General features: G+C 37.9%; 1 protein-coding gene across 2 annotated transcripts in view; it reads right to left on the bottom strand.

Moving 5' to 3' along the window:
- Window positions 1-3877: 3877 nt before the first annotated feature.
- STAM (signal transducing adaptor molecule) overlaps window positions 3878-22212 on the bottom strand; it is a 37566-nt gene continuing 19231 nt past the window's right edge. For both annotated transcript variants that reach the window (XM_068987207.1, XM_068987208.1), the window contains 9 exons: window positions 21763-21853; window positions 19242-19434; window positions 17644-17738; window positions 14031-14119; window positions 11790-11877; window positions 11293-11347; window positions 10561-10714; window positions 8487-8656; window positions 3878-5148 (listed from right to left, as the gene is read on the bottom strand). In XM_068987207.1, the coding sequence (XP_068843308.1) occupies window positions 4923-5148; window positions 8487-8656; window positions 10561-10714; window positions 11293-11347; window positions 11790-11877; window positions 14031-14119; window positions 17644-17738; window positions 19242-19434; window positions 21763-21853 (1161 nt within the window). In that variant the 3' untranslated portion in view covers window positions 3878-4922. The remainder of the gene's footprint in view (window positions 5149-8486; window positions 8657-10560; window positions 10715-11292; window positions 11348-11789; window positions 11878-14030; window positions 14120-17643; window positions 17739-19241; window positions 19435-21762; window positions 21854-22212) is intronic.

The raw sequence follows: 22212 nt of genomic DNA, 5'->3' as shown, positions 1-22212 counted from the left end.
ATTCACCACCTTTAACCATAAATCACATAATTCTGACTAACTTGTTAAGGGTTAATTAAGAAAAAAAGAGGACTATAATGAGAACAGAGCATCAAATAATAAATAATAATTAACATAAAAAAAAGAGAGATAAATCCAGAATGTGGGACACACTAAAAGACAACAGGTTTGATCTTTAAAAAGGCAAAAAAAGAGAAGAGATTAATCCAGACTCATAGAGAATAAAGGGACATTAAAAATGTGATCTATTTCCTGGAATTTTAAAAAAACTGTACCTATAAAACAGGGATAATAAGGGGTGATTGATAACAATTATATTATAGAATTACTACCTTTAATTTTCTTAGATGTGATAAAGGCTTAGGTTATGAAGGAAGAGGTATTTATCTTAAACAAAATACATGATGAAATGCTTAGGTATATAGTTTAGTGCAAAGTCTAACTTTGCCTATTCACACAATAAAGTATATGTGGGTATGCACATAGGGACACACCTATATACAAGCATGAATACACATACACACACACATATATATAAACATAAAAAGATAAAGTAAATGTAACAAAATGTTAATGATTCATGAATCAAGGTGAAGAGTACTCAGGTACTCAATATATTACTTCAATCTTTTCATAACTGAAAAGTCTCAACATAGAGAGTGGCTGGGAAAAGCATCACTTGTAGTATCAGATGCTGACTTCCAAGGGCCAACCTAGTAACACACTACTTCCCCTCTGTCTAATCGTAACCTCTAAATCAGTGGTCTCCAAATCGGGCAGATACATTCTAGGGTACCGACTAACGAACCAGAGATAAGTGAAGAAATATTAGAATTTCTATTAATAAATTTTCCTCTTATCCTTGTAAGATTTCTTGAGTTTCATAATGTACTACACGTATTACTACAGTAGAACTTGTACCATTTATAAATACACATATTTTGAGGCCCATAAACTCAAAAATATTTGTTACTGATGGCCTAAGATTAAAAAAACTTGAATATACTCTTTTCTAAAATACACATAACTTTCTTAAGTCTATGAACACCAAAAGATATTAGAACCAGTTCCTTTCATGTTTATGCAGGAGCTTACTGACACTCAATATGTAGTCCTTACCAGAAACCCTGACTCAAAAAGAAACAGGAAATGGAGAATAATGGCATTGGCAAGTATTAACATAAAGCTAGGAGTAGGAAAATCAGCAAAGAACACTATGACCACAAGTTACCACCAATAAAGAGTTAGGCTTTGTTCAATAAGGAAATTTGTATGGAAAAAATATTTCTGAAGCTAGAAAAATCAGGGGGGGAAATAATCTCAAAAGAAGACCATATTAAAAAAAAAGTGCATAAAATTCAAGGCAGTTTTGATTAGAAACAGGGGCTGTAATCATAAATAGCATAGAAAATAATCTAGGGACTTCCCTGGTGGTCCAGTGGTTAAGACTTCAATTTCCAAAGCAGGGGGTGCAGGTTTGATCCCTGGTCAAGGAGCTAAGATTCCACATGCCTCACACTCATAAAAAAACAAAATATAAAATAGAAACAATATTGTAACAAACTCATTAAAGACTTTAAAAATGGTTCACATCAAAAAAAATCTTTAAAAAAAGAGAGAAAATAATCTAGGTATTGACAAGAGCACTTAATCATGATTCTAAAATAAAAAGATAACTGAACATAAGGTCTTTGAGAAATAGCTAAGTAAGTTTTTTCTTTATGTTTATTCTAAAGGGTACAAAGATTCATTGACAATGAAAAACTTTTAAATTAGAAAATGATATGATTTTGTTATTAAATAAATATGATACAACAGGGCTCTATAATTGCTAACTGGTAAGATGAGAAAAAGAATACAGTGATTTTAATGTCTTAAATGAAAAATTGACCAATTATACCAATAGACCTCAATTTAGAAAATAATTGTATAGTTTTTGCAGTTGCCGAGTTTATCATATAGGACGTTAATTTATCTTTTATAAACCTGAAGCCTGGGACTAAAGACAAGTTTCATGCTGAATTATACATGTGTCATTTCTGAAAACTATGAGAAAAGAACGCTAGGGGTCTACTAAGCGTTTTAATTACAAAAATTAAGAGGTATAGAGACAAACTTTCAGAAGTTTTTAATACAGTGAAGAAAATCTCTGGCACAGAAAAAGGTTCCTCATGAGTAGGAGAGACAGTAACAGCAAAGCAGGACCACAGAGTTAGGGGAAATGAGGGGAAGGACACACTATGCATTATTACTAGTAGGCAGGTTTAGGACACTGATGTATTAGCCATCTGACTGACCACGGGGTTTGTTGGCTACTCCTGCCAGACAGTAACTGGGCAGAATTTTTCCATTCAGATGTGACTGGCTTATGGATACACAAACTTTATAAAACTTTATAAAAGTAAAAAAAATTTTTTTACTTTTACTTTATAAAAGTAAAAAAAAAATTTACTGAGAAGTAAAATTTGATTCCCAGAATTTCATATTATAGCTAATTTATTTTATAAATAATTCAATTCCCTTTAAAAGGGGACAGCTACCTGTTAAAGAAAATTTTACGAAAGTGCAGCACATACTCTGGTTGCAGAACAAAATCACTGTGCTCCTAATTGGTCCTTTGCTATTTCTATCCTTGCCGTGTCACCTGAAAGATGGAAAATCCAGTGCTTCCTTTTCAGTGGAATTTTTTCCATCTGGTATTTTCATACCTAGTAAGTGAAAGCTGTTTAGTTGCTAAGTCATGTACAGCTCTTTTGTGACCCCATGGACCATAACCCGCCAGGATCCTCTATCCATGGGATTTCCCAGGCAAGAAAACTGGAGTGAGTTGCCATTTCCTTCTCTAGGGGATCTTCTCAACTCAGGGATCAAACCAGCATCTCCTGCTCTGCAGGCAGATTCTTTACCGCTGAGCCACTGGGAAAGCCTAGTAAAAGCAAACTGCAAGCTTATAATATAGTATTAGTTTTAAGTATTCATCATTTAAATCTTTATAAAAGGCTAGTAATATGACTAGGCAAAGAAACTTACACATGCCTTGTAATAAGGGTAGCCTTTGTTCATTTCACCATTCTTTTGACTTTTACAAGGCAAAACACATACTAGAGAATATGTTATTGATTTTACAGCACGAAGTCTATCAAAATAAAATGGGACAATGATACATTTTGCCATTGGTATTGGGGAATTTATCAAAAGACAGAGAAAAATACAGTATGAATTGAGACAAAGTGTATCACTTAAACTATTCAAATGGCTATGAAAAATATTAACAATCTTTTGACAATGTTTAGCAAAAAACAACATATTAAAAGTTTTAATGTAAAGTTTGATTTTGAATTTTAAAATTACTGTTTGAGGGCAATGTACTCTAAACTCAGGAAAGCACAAATTAGGGTGATGTAAGATGGTGATCTAAATTTGAACCTACCTTGTCAAAGGTAGTATCGTGGGGTCAAAAAGGAAAGCAAGTACCTGATCACAATAGTCTCAGAAAATACAAATTAAATCTTCATTTATGGTGTGAAATCTGTTAATAAATCAATTCATTTACTATGGTACTCAATTCTTCAGTTGTTTCAATAATAGTGTTAAATAACAGCACAACTAGGGAAATTATAAATATTTAAGGAGATTAAAATATCAGTAGAAAACATATTTCATATGGATTAAAAGAAAAAGCATTCACTCGAAACTACTTCTGAATAAGAAGCCAAATTAATTTCATTCGGGAACTTTAAAAGAGAAGAGAGAGAGAAAACAGCCTATGAATCCAGTTTCAAAGACAAGAATAAATATACAAACTGTTAAGCAAAGCCAGGAATCTCGATGACTTTGAAACGTCTACTTACACTCATTTTAATGAAGAATTAAAGGATACAATGTGTTGAAGACATATTTAAAAGGCTAGTAGCGGAATAAGACAGATGAACTGAATTTTGCCATAGCCTAAATAATTACAAGAGACTGAAATTGTAGTGTAATTCATGTTCTCTTTCCAGTTTAAAAACTTCTATCCTTTGCCTCTATCTTTGGTGTCACTGCCACCAATAAACACAGTATACAGCTTAGAAACCTAATTACTATCTTCGACTAGGAAAAAGTAAATTGACATTATCTCTTTAAAAGTTAAGATATAAAAGAATGCAGTCCGACTTGATTTTTGTCTCATGGTCCCACAGTATTCTGATACATCATGCCAAAATGTCAAAGTTTAAAAGGGAACATCATCATTTGCTAGAAGTGCACCAAAAATTTAGCTACTGTACGCTGGTGTGATGACAGCTAGTAGTATGCAGAGGCTACAGAATGACATAACATATGTGCGTTCAGCTCCCAATCACTCCCAGGAAGGCTCAGTTGAATGGGAAACTGAAACGGGGACAGTAACACCTTCATGTACATATGCTACAGTTTTGTTCTCTTGCAGTTTAAAAGGATAGTGTAATTATCTTCAATTTACACAAAACATTATGAAACATGGTAGCTGCTCATGATTAAAATAAAATAGCAATGTCAATTAATTTAACAGTGTTAAATATATTCACATGATCACCACTCGTGATTCAAAATGGCCAGTAGTGAAGTTACACAGCAACCTATGTACACAACGTTTGCCACAACAGTGTTGGTAAGTTTGACTCTGCAGGCCAGGTGATTTTACGAGACAGATAATCTTGCATTGATCCTTTCATATTATGAAAGGAATTATATGTTGTAAGTAGTTTCATTCCTCACAGGGGAGGGGAGGGGAGACCCTCTAAAAAGTCAGTACAAATTGAAGAGGGATCTCCCTTCTTGAACATTGGAACGTGTTGACCAAGATATGATTCCTATAAGCTGAGGGTAAACCAATCTTAAGATATTAAAGGATCTTGTAACATTGCCATTGGCGATCGGCGGGTATTTGGGGGACTCCAGTCCTATAGCAGAGCCTTCTGGGAGTACGGCTGCTGCGGCTGAGGTGGCTGCTGGCTGCCCCCAGGCTGGGGCAGTGTGGACGGTAATGTATAGTTCGGCACCTGGGACAGGCTGGTCCCTGCGTTCTGGTAGATGGTGACGTCGGGAGCAGCTGTGGCGGCAGGGGGAGGACTGTACACTGAAGCCTGGCTGGGATATGTACTTCCCGGGACGGAGCTGACCATTGTGCTGTGGAGGGGAAAGAACACTCAGTTAGGTCAACACTGACTTACACAGCCATTCAGAGATCAATAGGAAAGCTGTTCACTAAACAGTTACTCATTTAAGCGATCCATTCCATTAAGTATTTATTAAATGGCTAGAATGTGCCAGATACTGCTATTTGAGGCACTGAGATATCATAAAGGAAGATGGGGGGAAAGTCTCCACCATCATGGAACTTCTAAGAGGAGGAAAAAGATGAGAAAAAAATGTGTAATATGTCAAGAGGTGGTGACAATAGGTGATACGAAGAAACACAGGGACTTCCCTGGCGGTTTAGAGGGGGTGACACCGACGACCTAGGAAAAAGGGCACTTCAGGCAAAGAGGACAGCAAGCCTGTGAGAAAAGGCCAGGCATGTTCAAGAGACAGCAAGGAGGCCTTGATGGCTGAGCAGGGTAGGCAGAGGGCAGAGCGGCATGAAGTGAGACAGCAGAAACAGAGGAGAGGAGCCTGCGTGCACAGGCCCTGTAGACTGCGGTCAGGATCCTGGCCTGTGGCTGAAGGGGATGGAAACACACTGGTTGGTTGTGGACAGAAGAGCAATCGGGACCTGGCTGGTTCAGTGGTTAAGAATTCGTCTGCCAAAGCGAGGGACCTGGGTTCGATCCCTGGTGGCGAACTAAGATCCCACGTGCCGAGGGGCAACTAAGACTGCACACCATAACCAGAGAGCCCGTGCGCTGCAACTGCTGAGCCTGTGCACCACGAGAGAGGCCCACGTGCTGCAACTAGGCAGAGAAGCCCCAACGTGCTGCAGTGAAGACCCACCACAGTCAAAAAACGGACAATGTGACACGACTTGGTATTAACAGGCTCACCCTAGGGTGACAGAAGTCTGGAAAAGTGACAACCCGAGAATCAAAAATCTATGTAAAAGAATAGGAAACTGTCTGCTAGATGTGGACGGAGGGACACTGAAATACCTGCCTACCGAAGACACAGGAAAAAAATTCCTCTTGACTGTGATTTGTAATTAGAAACCTTGAGTCAAATATGTCATATACCTCTACGATGTACACTTCCACCTCCATTTTCACTACTTCCAATTTTGTTAGCGTATGTTTGTTTTGCCATCAGTTTTCTCATTCAAACACACACAGATGCACATGTACCTACACACAACTGTTCCTAATATATCTTTTTAAAAACTGCCTCAAGGTGTTTGTGAAGACTTTTCAATGAACTGAAATATATAACTCACTGGCCTAATACAGCCCTTGAAACTCCCATCAAAACATTTATTTATCAAGTATCTACTGAGTCCCCACCAGGTGTAAAACTCTGTGCTACACAGTGTGGCTCTGAAGGTGACGGACCCCACTCCAGCTCTCAGGACACAACAGCCTAGTTGGGGATACAGACAAGATGACGGTGTGCTGGGGGCCTGGGACAGCAACAGAGGAGCACCATGCTGGCGAGGGGGACAGCGAGACAGCCTTGGAGAAAGGATGGAGCCTGGTGGGCTGCCGTCTATGGGGTCGCATAGAGGCAGACACAACTGAAGCGACTTAGCGGTAGGAGCAGCAAGGACTAGAGAATGAGTAGAACAGCCAAATGAAGAGGACTCAATATTTTGATATTAATGCTCTGCCAAAAGCACCTCTTGAAATGCACCTGTGTTTCTGCAGAGGTGATATTTACAGCTAGCCAATAGCCAGGCTGGGGGACACAGCACAGGCCATGGGTCTAGGACAGATGGCAGGAGAGGACAGAGCAGTCCCCAGCCAACAGTGACACGGCACTCTGACTCTGCAGCACCTACGATCAGAGCAGCTCATTTACAAGGATAATACCTCAAGGCTCTGGACTAAGAGATCCAAGTCACCTCCAGGGACGAGAGCCACTAGAGCTGCACGTGACAGGGTCACCGAGGACCAGCTGGGATAGAGCAGTACCTCTGGATAAGGCTCAAGTTTCTAAGAGTGTCCTACTTCATTCCCGTACACTGGCTCACTTCTCAACAATTTCCACCTCTACTCACTTTGATCTAATTTTAAAGTAACATGTTACTCTCCTAAAAGCTGCTCCCTACTGATTTCCATGTAAGGGTATTTGGTTTTAACAAACTGAGAATTAAAAAAAAATTTAAAAGTCCTTGGACAGACAGGCAGGGTTCCACCTAACTTTTCCCCTAAACTCTGTAACCCAGTAGGCAGTGCTGTCTTCTGGCTGCTGTCATCTGATGCCTGTAAGAGGCTTCCCCACTACCCTCCTTCTTAAGGCCACTTCAGAATACAAGACGTGACCACAAAATCATGTTCGGAATCCCTCAGCATCCCTAGAGTAGGGCTCCTGAGGTTGAACAGTACAACAGTGAAGGCAGGACAGGAGCTCTGAGACGACTCCAACATGGATGCAGGTTCCCAGAAACTTCTCAGAAGTTTCTCTGAGAAACTTCTGTTGTGAACTCTTAAGTCTACCTGTTTGAGTCAAAGGAATGACTTCTCTTTGAAGGAGAAAAAGCATTCATAAATTATGAATAATATAATGCATACATATAATCATTTACATGATGGGGCATTATATGTAAATGACCAAAACAATGAGCCTGACATTTCATCATCAGCTACTCGCCCCATGAACCATGTCAGCTTCTTGTTACTGTCTCCTTCCACGTGGTTTACTATGCTGTGATATATATATACTAACTTCCTACCAGGGTAAAAAGAAGGAAATATTTGTTTCTAAGCGACAGCTCAGAACTATAAATTGTAAAGGAATAATCAAAGAACACTTAGCTTTTTATGTGAAATTTGTATAAAATGTTAAATTACAGTAATCAAAATAAACAAGTTTCATTAAAGTCCTTAGCTAATATCACAGACTCAGAAAAAAACAAAAGAAATTCTGATGGGAAGGAATATCAAAAATACCTAGCTACATCGCTTCTCAGCCTTTTGGCTAAGATCAAGTGTAAAAATACCTAGCTACAGTCTGAGGGAGAATGGGTTCATGTATAGGTCTGGCTGAGTCCCTCTGCTGTCCACCTGAGACCATCACAACACTGTTATTTGGCTATACCCCAATACAAAACAAAAAGTTTTAAAAAATAATGAGGTAAAATCACAATCCAGCAGTTCACGGAATCAGTAGGACAGAGGACTGGCATGCTGGCTGGCACTGCCACGCTGCAGGGGGTGCCAGAGAACCCACTTGCCACCACAGACAGGGCTGACTTTCTGCTATCAGTGATGACACCCATCCTGCATTTTTTAAATCCATTTTTCATGATTACAGACGATCGACGGCACTTGAGGGTTTCAACAGCGCTACCCGCAAACAACAGTCAATAATCAAATTACTTGGGGTAGGAAGCCTGGGCTTGCTGAGTAGGAAGGGCTGGGTTTGCAGATGGTGGCACTGCTCCTTGGCTGAGGGAAGGCAGCTGCTCTGGGGGCAGGCTGTAGCTCTGCAGGTGGCTCATCTGGGCGCTCCCTGCGACCAGGTAAGCACCACTCTGAGGAGGGTACACCTAGAACAGTTCCACATAAAACATGTTAGGTTCCCTCTGATTTTAACAGGCATGCTTTCAATTACAAACAGAACAACAATCACATCTCTGAAATCCTTTAAGTTACTTCTGCTGTCAGGCATTTGAAAAAGTTACTTTTCAGTGAAGTGGGCTTCTGACGATTTTTGTTCTTAGGTAAACAATAGCAAAACTCATGTTCCCCTCCACAGAGAAGCAGTAAAGAAACTGACCTTGAAATCTGATACTGATATAATCTCTTTCCATGTTGATACTGTATCTACCTAAAAGGAATCCCTGACTCAATGGACATGAGTTTCAGCAAAGTCCAGGAAATAGTGAAAGACAGGGGAGGCTGGCATGCTGCAGTCCATGAGGTTGCAAAGAGTCACATGACTTAGTGACTGAACAATAACAACAACAAGGGAATCCTCCAAAATGCTTAAGAAAGTATATTTGAATTCACTGTTTTACAGCAACAGTTCACACATGTTTCTTGATACCTATTAGAGATATACTAAATATTTCCTAAGTTACAGTTTATTGAACACAGAGCAAGCTAAGCTACCCTTCAAAGTCTGCAGGGTCAGCAGACTTTGTCAAGGACCTGGAAAGTACACGTGTCAGACTTCGTGGACCACACAGTCTCTGCCAGCACTACTGAGTTCTGCTCATAGAGAAAGCAGTCAGAAACGATGTAGAAACCGAAGAGAATGGCTGTATTTCAGTAAAAGTTTAAAAAAAAAAAACAAACAGGTGCAAGGGTTTGATTTTTGCCCTTGGGCCATTGTAAATCCCTGCGTCTAAAAATTGTATTTGTTTTAAGCCAGAGAGATTAAGGTCTCAAGTGCCTCTCAAATCTTAACATGCATAATATTCTAATTTTCTGTAGTATTCATTAGATTCTTCCATCTCACATGTTTGAAAACTGTTCAGCGAGTGCGACTCTCACTAGCTGTTACTGTAAGATGGTAACACCACCATCAGGACACGAAACCACCACCATTTGAGCGCCTGTGTTAAAGCCACAAGAGACGCACCACACACAGAATCCAAAAGGTCTTCACTGTAAACACAGTTAGTCCAGTTCTCACAAAGGCAATTGTTTGTACTTTGCAAAACCAACAGGAAGGGGTTCTGTTTGTCTGTTGGCTCGCGCTGGTATCATGACTCATGGGTACGTGTTGTCCAGCCCCACATTTCTCAGGTCTGGCTGCTCTTCTTCAGGGTTCTGGACCCTCCCTTCAGAAGTGGACCTCACCAAAAACAAAAAAAATTCACCTGCACAAAGTTTATGGTACTCTGTGTGGATAAAATACGGTATCTGGCGAACTGCTCCCTATACCCTACACTTGGTGAGTTTGTGAGAAATGGGCTCTGGAAATAACTACTGGTGTGACGAGTTTTAGGGGCCTGTGCTGCATCACACTTGTTCCCATGTAATGGAACAGAAAAAAATCCAGATAGAGGCAGCTCACTGTAAAACTGAAAATGGTAGATACTCACAAGGACTTAGTAATATTAAGAAACTGTACTCACACAGACAAAAACTATCCTTCTTAACCAGAAAATTAGATGTGAAGCTTTGAAAATACCCAGACGTTTGGATCTCACAAACGTGAGATTCAATACACCTGGGGTAGAGCCAATGCATCTGTATTTTTTTTTAACTTGATGGTGACTGATGTGCACTTCTGCATAAATATAATTTTTTAGAACAAGAACTATAGGTATAGTTAGCATACTATACATTGTACTTGTCAAGTGAAAAAGTCTTCTAAACTTTATTTTTACTCTGAACATTACTTTTGGGAAGTTTCACATGCTACAAAAAACATAGCTATTTCAAATAATCTCAAATATATTTGAAAATTTTAAATGAGATGCTTGAGCTTTTAAAAGCTTACCTGAGAACCAGAAACTCCAGATGACTGAATATAATACTGCTGATTCTGTAACTTTGCATACATGGAATACATGGGGTCTTCATTCATTAACTTGGTATACAAGGACAGGGCTTCCATCACTTTAACATTCAGTTCTGAGAGTTCTGAATGTTTTCTGAAATATTATACAAGAATGTAAAACATCACTGCTATTTAAATGTTCTAAGTAATAAGATGTATCAAAATAGCAAAAGTAGGCAAGAATGGTGTTAAGTAGACACTATTAAAAATGTAACTTGGTGACAAAAAAAATATATCTTATAGTTCAACTCCAAGGCAACCAAAAGTGTTTAAGATTTAGGTGTTGTACGGGTAAGATTTAGGTGTTGTGCGGGAAGGACTCGAGCTTATTGCACTTGACTTTACCTCAAAATATCTAGGTTTCCCTCATTAGTATTACAGATGGGTCATTTGTGGGGCTTGATGATGCCACTAACAGCAAATATGATTACAACAGTTAACCCTTATTAAAAAAAAAGGACTAACATTAGAAAATCCCACAAATTCTCACTTTAAAAACGGGGCGGGGGGGACAGATGGGTCTAATTTCGACTCTCACATCTAGTGGAAAACAAGTAAAAACGGGCATATCTGTAAAAATAAAATAAAAAGGCATCTCCATTCCAAGATGCAGCTTAGAGAGCTCTGTAGGGAAGAGGGCACGCAGCACAGGCAGCACACACCCGGTCTCACCTATCGATATCCTCCAGCTTCTCATCAATGAGAGGCCCCATCTGGTGACACATTGCTAAGACGACGAGATGAAAGAAATGTAAGACAATGCAGCAAAAGACAGCAACTCTCTAAAAGATGTCATTTGGAATAATAAAAATTCTGTCAATTAACCTTAGGCCCACAGAACCCAAGACTGGTTTTCCTGGATATTTATAAAATCAATATTTTCGACTGACTGCACTGCTCTCAGAAAACTTCAGTACCAATCTTCATTTTACAACATTTTAACATGTTGAATAAAATATTTAATTTGGATAGAAAAGTATAAAAATTTGAATTCTACCAAAGGTTTAAACTGCATGTAAACATGAGACTGGTCACAGAAGAGCGAGAAATGTTAACAGTGTTTATATTGTCTTCAATTTTATTTAATAATAAAAGCACTCTGTAAGAGAACATTAGATATAACCCTTAATTATTTTTTACTTGCGAGGTAAATGGAAAACAAGGTTTACCTTCAAGATGAAGTAACTCTGGAAGATCCGGTTGCTCATCACTGGGATCTGTACTTTGCAACATCTGTAGCAACTGGTCCATTTTATCCTACAGGAATCAAACAGTTAATATAAAAAGCAACAAATCACTCTGCCACAATGACTTCTCACTTTGTTAATTAGATAATGGATGAGCTTGTAATTCACAGATATGAAAACTTCAATTTTGCTTTAATGTATTTACTATCCATGTATTTTCTTTACTACCATGTGAAGTCAGAGTCTTAAAAGCTATTTCTTCTTGTTTTCGAAACTGACAACAGAAATTCTCTTAAAGAAGAAGAAATAGAGCAACATTTAAATTTACAACATGTGAGTTCATTAATCTCTTATGTCATGCTCATGGATTTCCGTCTCACTTTGTTTTGGAGCACCGGTACCCTGGCCACAGTGACAGGTGTACCCTATCAAGCTGGCGTCATTACTTATGACTAACAACTCGGTTACTACTTCTCCACTGGGGAGAATACAGCAGCTGTTTTATAAGGCACAGCTCAGCTCTATTCCAGCTGTTCCTCTTCTAAGTAGCACCAGAAGGATTTATTCTACATTCCCTTTCCACCAATGTTTCAGTTTGTCATCAAAAAAAGGGAGGATGATTTGTGGTTTCTCTATTCTCCTGTGTGAAAGGCTGGAAGGCATCTCAAAGCAGTGACTCAGATCTATTTCAGAATCTTTTGTTTTAGAGCAACAGAAATAAAGAAGCCATCATGACATAAATACTCGTAAGCACTGTATTAGCAGAGATGTATCTATGTGTTAAGTTTTAAAAATCAAAATATAGATCTCCTGTACCAAACAATATTACTATAATAATTGCAAACTCTTCTCCATTCATGGTTTTGACAAGGTTATACTACTAAGCATAGCTACTTAGGTAAATTATCTAAAGACTATCAATTTGAAGCAAAGTCGTTACATAAACCAAAACAAAACTTTATAGTCTGCACAGAAGGAGAATAGTTTGAGAGATGAATTAATCACTAACAGTGAAAATGACACAAGTATATTAAAAAACACTCTCTTGAAGTCAAAGAATTTCATATTCTGAAATAGATACTACTTTTCAAAGTAAAAGAGTCCTAATTTAAGTAGTCTAACAGAGAAGGCACATGTCAGGAAAGTGTCTGAAGTCAAAAAAAGAGAGAAGGAGTAAAATGAGAGTCAGCTAGCATGTGGGTAACTTCTGTCCTCTTGGTTTACAGAATTCTATACCCTATTTGAAATTATCTATCAGAGAAATGAGGTTTCTAGATAGACCCTACATGCGTTTTCTTCATTAATATTTATTTATTTGGCTCTGCCAAATTAGTTACAGCACATGAGATCTTTGATCTTCTTGTGGCATGTGGGATCTAATTCCCGGACCAGGGATCACACCTGGGCCCCCAGTGTTGGGAGAGTGGAGTCTTCACCCCTGGACCACCAGGGAAGTCCCCACGCATTTTCTGATGTCACGCTATAGCCAGAGCTGACTTCCCTGCCCCTATACAGGCCCCGGCTCTCAGCACAGCCTTCAAAAGAGTGCTCTTTGAACGTTAGTCCTCTGGCTCCCTCCAAGGAGGCTAAGAACCTACAACGCCCTTCACATATTTTAAACAGGAATTCTCACTTTTCGTCATTAGTTTAAAATGTTAAAAAGGATATAACTGCCAAAAAATTAACCACTGAGATTTAAAAATAAAAGCCAAGGACGTCGCTAGCAGTCCAGTGCTTAGGATTCCACATTTCCAATGCAGGGGGCTTGGATTTGATAGCTGGCCGGCGAACTAAGATCTCACATTCCGTGCAGTGCAGCCAAAAAGTATAAAGTAAACTAAATAAATAATAAAAGTCACACATTCTTTTGAATTTATCCAAAAAGTCTCATTACAATAGGGTCTGTAACAGCAAAAAGAAAAAAAAACACACAGAACTGAAAACAACCTAACTGTCCAACAGCAGAATGAAGTCATGATAAACCCATACTATGGAAGATTAAGCAGGAAGTTAAAACAAGAAGGGACAACTATACCTACTGACATGGCAAGGAGGGGACTAGAGAGGAAATTTCCAGGAGAATTTTGACTTGGTCTGTATTATTTGAATTTTTATAATAACAAAATACATGCATTAATCAAGGACTGAATTTTTTAGAGAAGAGAAGAAAACCATTTCAACTTCAATATCAAGTAAGGTGCTTTCGGGCAAAAAGTCACTTACCTCATCAATGTAGGCTTGTTCTGGCTCTGGTTCTATCGTTTCTACCTGAACTTCATCACTAAATTGTACCGTCTTCTTCTCCGTTTTAACTAAAAAACATGTAACAATTATCTTTTCCATATCATAAATTTACAATTTTATCTTATACTTTAAGTTCCAGGAAAAAATCTAGGTGTTTCCTATATTCTCTTCAATCTGACAAACTCAATTTAAGGGATACACCGCTAGCAGATTAAGGCAATAATGACAAAACAATACATTATGAAACTGTGCAAAGACTTCTTAATTTTCTCTTCTAAAGATTTTATGTTGTCCATAACACATACTTCACTAAAAATAAGAGCTTTATTTCTGGAACAAAGATTAATCACCTATTACAAATGAGAGTTCAGTAAACTGCTGAACAAAAAGCAAAGTTTTACAATGGTATAAATGAACTCTGCTATTTAAAATTAATCCTCTTTTCAAATTACCAGTTCTTTCAAAGAAAAATCTCCACTTTTCCACATACTCTTTCAATATAATGAATTTGGGAAGTGAGCTGTATATTCCCTGCATGACACTCAGACTTTTTTTTTTTTACACTAAGGGAATGACATTTAGGCCAGTGGAGAACTTTACAAATGGCCTTGGCAGGGATCTGAGTTTTTCCACTAAATCAGTCTGTATTTTTTAGTTACATTATTCTTTGCAATGAAAGGGTGGTTACTAAGGGATCTGCAAACTAGAAGTACATATTTCTCTTGCTCAACGAAGCAATCTTCAAAAAGTATTCAATATATCACTAACTAGCAAGTATAAGGTTATGATTTCCACAGCAACTGACTTTCTCCAAAGTAATACTGAGAGGCACATACAGCCTTAAAGGAATGAACTTTCTTTTGGGATCTTTTTATCCATGTATCAATACAGTTGCCTTCCCCAGTGGCTCAGTGGTAAAGAATCCACCTGCCAATGCAGGAGACACAGGTTTGATCCCTGGGTCGGGAAGATTCCCTGGAGAATAAAGTGGCAACCCACGCCAGTATTCTTGCCTGGAAAATCCCATGGACAGAGGAGCCTGGAGGGCTGCAGTCCATGGAGATGCAGAGTCAGATAAGACTAAGCATCTAAATAACAACAGATCAGTATAGTCAAGCAGTATTCATAAAAATTAAGACTCAAGGTGGAAAGAGGGGGAGTGGAAAGGGGCAGAATTAAGGAAGGAAAATGATATTTATTAAACCACTAAATGTGCTTCATGGAATACTGCATTTCCCCCAATGAGTCTCCAATACAATCCTCTAAGATATACCCACCCTGTGAATGAGGTGAACAGAGGCTTAGAAAGATTAAAAGCAAATCAATGGGAAGGCCTGGACCTGAATGCCCATCATTCCAGCTGCACTAGCCCACACTACTGGAATACAGCCTGTGACTTTACTCTGAGAACAATAAGTCATATCACTTATATATTCTATGTTGGACTTCCCTGGTGGCTTAGACAGTAAACGCATCTGCCTACAATGAGGGAGGACCCAGGTTTGATTCCTGGGTCGGGAAGATCCCCTGGAGAAGGAAATGGCAACCCACTCCAGAATATAAATGGAAAAGAGTTTAACCTCCAATAAAGGAATATATTCATCCCACAAAAGTCACAATAAAGAAAAAGTCTACATACACAAGAAATTTCAGCTTATCTCACTTTCCCATGGGACAAAAAGGGCCACCTGCTATAGATATTTCTGCCTTTTATATCCTTTTTAGATATATGTATACACGTAGAAAGCTGGGAGAGCCCTGCAAGGTAGACTTGCCATCCTAACAGCTGGCCGTGCACAAGTCTGCAGTGTTTTTTCTCTTAGGGGCTAATACTGTTACTTTGTATACGTGCATTATGTTTGTGTATTATGTGTCACATGTGTATACATATCATACACACACACATATACACATATATGATAAAGTCCTTTCACAAAATCTTACTGCCTCTTCAAAATGTAAACAAGCTAAGTAGCTCAGGCATTTCTAATGATACATTAAGTGAAGTGGACCTCTATTTCCTCATATAGAACAATGCTACAAGGATCTTGCTAACACTCCTTTTCCAAACTTGAGAACTATAACTCCATTACATAAGCTCTGATGCTCTCTTTTAGGCGGTCCAGAGTGAAACACATGAAAATAGCTAGAAAATTCATTTTAAGGCTATCTTGCTATGTGACAGGGAAAGAGGTAAGATGGCTACTTTATCCATGCAACATACTGGATCTCATCTGGAATGGACAGTCAAGGCAATTCTATCCAACAACTAACTCAACATAAACAAACAAAACCAAAACAAAATCACAGATAAAAACAAAACAAAACAAAAAACCTCACAGCAAAATACAGGAAAGTTCACCATCATTAGGCAAGGTTAAAAAATGGACACATTATGCACTGCCATTTAAACCAGGTTCTACAGCTTGTTCTTGATTTTAACAAAAAAGAACTACATAAAGGAATGGGTATCGGAATCTGTCTGTATTAAAGTGACATAAGACATCCTGACAATAACTAGGAGATGGCACTGTTTTATCCAGTATCTGTGATGTATGTTATTAAAGCCTTCTCTTGAAAGAGAAGCATTTCTGTATTTTCAAAGAAAAGTGTATCTTTACTAATACACAGATATTTATTTATCATTTACTGCATAAACATTTATACAGTCTGTATTCTGGATAAGACTCAGTACCAAGTACTGTTGTAAATAAAACAACTGAGACAAAGATCTTTTCCTAAAATTCTAGTAAACCGAAAAAGACCAAAGCAAATGGTGATTTACAACTTTCTTTGATCTCCTCTATCTGGCATTACAGAAAGATGAGATGAGCTGAGACATTTTGCCAAGATAACTAACATACAAAAACCCTTAATACTCAAAACATTTCAGTTGCTAATAGAAACCATTCTAGATGAGAACATATTTCTGCTTCCTTAAACAGAGGAAGAATATGACTTATTCCTGATGACTTAAACTTATCATTAGGAAGATTCATCACAGCATTTTGTGGAAATACAGTGGCCCGCCTACCAACGTTTCGATAGGCTACTGGCAGTTGACATCTCCTGCAATGGTTATGCCTGCCCGTAATACCACTTTTCCTCCTTGGCCCCACTTTTTAGTCGGTTTCTCCTTGTCAGCAAAGCTTTGGAAATCAGAAAGTGCTGACATGGTTAGGTATGGTTCCTTCTGAATATCTGACATTAAGTATAGGAAAGCCATTAAGTTGCTTAGAGGCCACTGCTTCCAAGTTTGAGGCTGGACACTAGGGAAATGAACTAACCTTAGAATAGGAAGAAATCTCCACAAGGTTACACTCCATTTGTCACACTATTATCAACTGATGATAACAAAAATACAAGATTAAATTCTACAATACTTCTTAATTTGCATTTCTGCAATGACATATAAATATACACACACACCTTTTTTTTCCTAAATAAAAGTCTACAGCCTGATAAACTGACTGGGGAACTGCATTTTTAATAAACACCTTGAAGGCTCTAACATTTGAGAATTCTTGCTCCAGAAAGCTGAATTTTAGAGAATTAAGGATTACTGTCCAGTGACAGACCAGAAAATACTTACTCATTTCAGGTTCAACAGTGAGATCTGCAGTCACAAAATTTGAGGGGAAGAGCCCCATGCCTTGATGGGTTTCCCCTTTCCACCAGTTGGGGTCACTAAGAGGAACAAAAAAAAAGACAACTTTACTATAACAAAGAATTCTTATTTTTATTTATCTTAACCTTTTATGGTGTTTAACTTGTACATTACCAGATGTGAAGCCTACAAAAATCAAATGAAGGAGGAAATGAATGTAGCATTATTACAAATACAAGATGAGGTCTCAGAGAAGACATGACACTCTAAACACAGTTCTTTTTCATATTTCGGAAGGCTAGTAAATGCTCTGAGGATCTAATATAAGGCTCTGAACTCTCTCCCCCGTGAAAGACAGATTCCCAGACTTAACTGTCAACTTCAGGCCTTCTCTGGTGGTTCAGTGGTTAAGAATCTGCCTGCCAACGCAGGGGACATGGTTTCAATCCCTGGTCCGGGAAGATCCCACATGCAGCAGGGCAACTAAGTCCACATGCTGCACTATGAAGCCCGAGCTCTAGAGCCCATGCTTCACAAGAAAAGCCAACACAGTGAAAAGCCCACACGCCACAACTACAGCAGCCAGACCCTGCTCGTTGCAACTAGAGAAAGCCCATGCACAGCAATGAAGACCCAGCACAGCCACAAATAAGAAATAAGTATTTTCTTTAAAAACTCTCAATTTCAGGTGGTTAACAGGCTCCAGCCTAACAATCTTTTGTAACAAGATAGATGGTAGACTCTGAATCCAGACCTCCATTCCTAAATCAGTGTTCTTTGTAGCACACATTAGCATATTGTCCACCCACAAGAGAACACACATGATAGTAACTAGGAGCACAAAATGTTCACAAGGAACACAATCCCCAGTGCATCCCCATGCTCACCACTGGATCCAATGCCTAGGATAAGGAAAGCTAGCCAGCACTCAAGAAAGGTTTTTTGAATGAATGAATGATCAAGGTTTCATGCAACTTCCAAATAACGAGCTCAAACTACTTCATTTTCTTTCACTCAAGAAAACATATTAGTACACAAGTGTGATCCTACAGGAATAATCTTAGATCTATTTGAATTAATCTTCAAAAACCACTTGCAAAAAATTTTAGCACTTCATTATGAGTAACAATCACCAGTAGTCATTTTCAAGTAAACATACAACTGTGGTAAAAAAAAGAGATGCATTGTATCATCTCCCTGATGATATAAATTAATTCAATATATTATATATTTCTTATGAATTCCATAAATGCATATATATTTAGTGTATTTTCTAAAATCTTAGCTTTTTTACTAATTTAACAGTGTATAGTATTAGATAGAACCAAAAATGAATAGAGTAAACTAGGCCTCCAAAACAAATAGAAAGTATTTAAGTGATAAATGAGAAAAAAATTAAATTATAAAATACAAATCCCAACAGTATGACACAAACAAAGCAACCAACTGTCTGTCCTACAGAGAAAATACCTGAGTCAATATTTGATTTTATTACGTTTGATAAGGCAGTCAGCAGGAATAAATGAAACACAGAATATATTATGTATCTTCAAGTGAATATTCAACTTAATAATAACCATCACCTGTCATCAAGAACTGTAATAATTTCTCCAGCTTTAAAAGTCAGTTCATTATCTTCAGCAGCTTCAAAGTCGTATATGGCACGAACTTTCCGGCCTTCATGTTGATGGTTAGTTAAGAGGTTGGATGTGCTTGGATACAAAGTGGAAAGGGTGGTTGACTGCTGCCTTTGCTCCTTCAGGGACAACTCAATGGCTGGAAAATAATGAGTTTTAAAAAACAAAAAGAGAGAGACCCAAAATGTTAATACACCCAGCAATCCTAAGAAGTACAAAAAAGTATCTGAGGGTAAAAAGTATTCTTCTTTCAATAATGTAGTGGGAAGCTAGAACATATCCTGATATAATAATAGTAAACAAAAATAATGACATCAATTATATTCATTCATTCACAGCTGAAAGCTTAAAAAATAAATAAGCTAACAGAACAACCGAAGAGCATGATGGCTTTTTTTACTGAACAGGTACAGTTTAAAATATTCTGGGTAATAAAGTGATATAAACTCAAATCTGTTGTTTTTTAAATTTATCTACAGATATTTTACATTTTCTTTCATCTTCTCAGTTTATTTCTAATAGCTTAAGTTTACCAAATAATAATCAAAATCACTTTGGAAGTCAAAAGTCCCAAGCTGGAGTCCTTCACTGGGGGCTCATTAAACAGAAGTCTCAAAGATAGCATTTGAGAGCCTGTGTTTTATTGTTCCAGAGGTCATTCTCAGGTAAGCAATCTAAGAACTGGAATTCGGAAACAAATGCAATGAAGTCTCATCTAACTAACACTCCAAATAAATCTTAAATGTGTCTGCTCTATCTCCTCCCCAGTGCAGGCCATCACTCAGGCTTTGTAATGTAATCTTAATGAACTGACTACACCATTTTCAATTCAATACATAATCCCTTCTTCTCTGCCACTTCTGTTCCAAATTAATAAAAGACCAGATGAGAAAATAAAACTTTAAAATTAACATAAGAAAAAATAGGAAATCAGGATCCTGGGAGAGAGGAAAATATCTTAAGACATTAAAAAAAAAATTGCAAAAGAAAAGCAAAAATTCTGACTACATCAAAATTTAAAACTTGTTTAATACAACATGCCATTATCAAAGTTAAACTATAAGCCAAAACCCAAGAGTAGACATATACAATAGATATAACTGAGAGAGTCATTTCCTAGGCAGGTTGATAAGAAGTCTAGGGGTCCCCAAGGAGAGAGGCGTCTGGAATTCTCAAGGAGGAAGAAAGGACAAACTTTTTCCCTCTACATTCCTTAGGATTATATAACAACAATGTATTCTGCCTGAGGACAGTCTCTGGATTAAACCTTCTGGCTAATTCTGTTATCTTAAAATGTAAATTATGGGAGTAGGTCTGGTGAGGCCTTTACAACCTCCAGACATTCTTTGGATTCATTGGAGAGTATATAACTTCATTGCTAATACTAACAAGAGGGTACTCTTTCTGCCCCCTTCTGATGCATATGTCAGAAGCTTTCTCTATCTCCTTTATACTTTAATAAAACTTTATTACACAAAAGCTCTGAGCGATCAAGTGTCGTCTCTGGCCTCGGATTGAATTCTTCTCCTCCGGGGGCCAAGAATCCCTGCGTCGTGATTCAACATCCTTTCATAACAAGCAAAGATTGATATCCAAAATAAAAACTATATACACAGTATTACTACGAAAAAAATGTAGAAAAAAAGACAATCAAAGCAGCTAATAAACATAAAGAAAAGGACTGAACCTCATTAGTAATCAAGAAAATAAAAATTAAAATAATCAGGTATCATTTCAAACCCAACAGATTCACAAAAATTACTCTTTGACGATACCAAACGTCATCATGAGACTAGAAATAATAAGTGAATAATAAGAGCTTTCATACACTGCGGATTGGAAAGCCACAACTAGTAGCAAAGTTGAAGATGTACCTACTCCATAAGCCAACAATACCACAAAATGATCTTTCACATGTACACACACACTGAAGAACATCAAAAAGGATACTCAATGCTGCAAACGTGTTATAGTAAAAGAAATCAGAAAATCCAGATGTCCATCAGTAGGAAGGAAGATAGACTAAACTAGGTGCTTATTAGAACCTAAAGCAGGTGCTAATACTGGAATATTATACAGCAGTTAAAACAAATGAACTTGACATAAATACCTCATTATGAATAGATCTCAAACATTGCATGAAAAAAACCAGTTGCAGATAGTATGTAGAGTACAGTATTTATGAAAAAAGAATTTGCTGGAAACAAATAAGTATTTGATATTATTTATAGGTACACAGATAGTATAGTAAAAATATTATAGAAACAAGACTGAACAGACATATATGACAGTAGCTTGGAAGAGGAGAGCAAAGAAGTGATACAGAAGAGAGGAACAGAGGAGAATAGAGCAGATTCCAGCTTTGGCTGTGAACTCCTATTTCCTTTATTTTTAAACATCTCAGGGGAAAAAAATATTAAGTAAGAGACCTATCATCTTCCCAAGGTCAGGGACTTAAAAAATGTACCTTTCGCTAAATCTTCCTCTTCTTTTTTGTTAGCCGCAGTACCAGGATCCTTGGCTACCAGAGCTGGGCTTGCTTTCGCTTGTTCTGCAGCCTAACCCAGAAAAAAAAAAATGGTATTTGAAAGCTGTTCTCAAATTTTCCTACTCCAATTAATCTAAGAACTCACAAGACCCCTCCTTGAATCAATCCACCAGACTTCTGAACAAGAAAGAAATCCAAGGGGGAGAAGTCTCCACTTTGAAAGCTGAGGCAGGACTAGAGCAAACAGACTGCGCATTCATTTCTTAGGCATGACAGAACAACCACACTTTGCCAGATGTGAGTGAGAAGGTGACACTAAAGGCAGCCAGAATACAAACCAGCAAACACAGGCGAGAGGAGATCTCAACATTTCTGGAAAATTTTACAACCAGAAAACGGGGTGCGAGGGGAAAGAAGATGACTACTGTT

Source organism: Capricornis sumatraensis, chromosome 15 (genome assembly GCF_032405125.1).
Source record: "Capricornis sumatraensis isolate serow.1 chromosome 15, serow.2, whole genome shotgun sequence".
Classification (NCBI taxonomy): domain Eukaryota; kingdom Metazoa; phylum Chordata; class Mammalia; order Artiodactyla; family Bovidae; genus Capricornis; species Capricornis sumatraensis.
The sequence above is the reverse complement of the archived record's forward strand: the minus strand, read 5'-3'. Positions and strand labels throughout refer to the sequence as shown.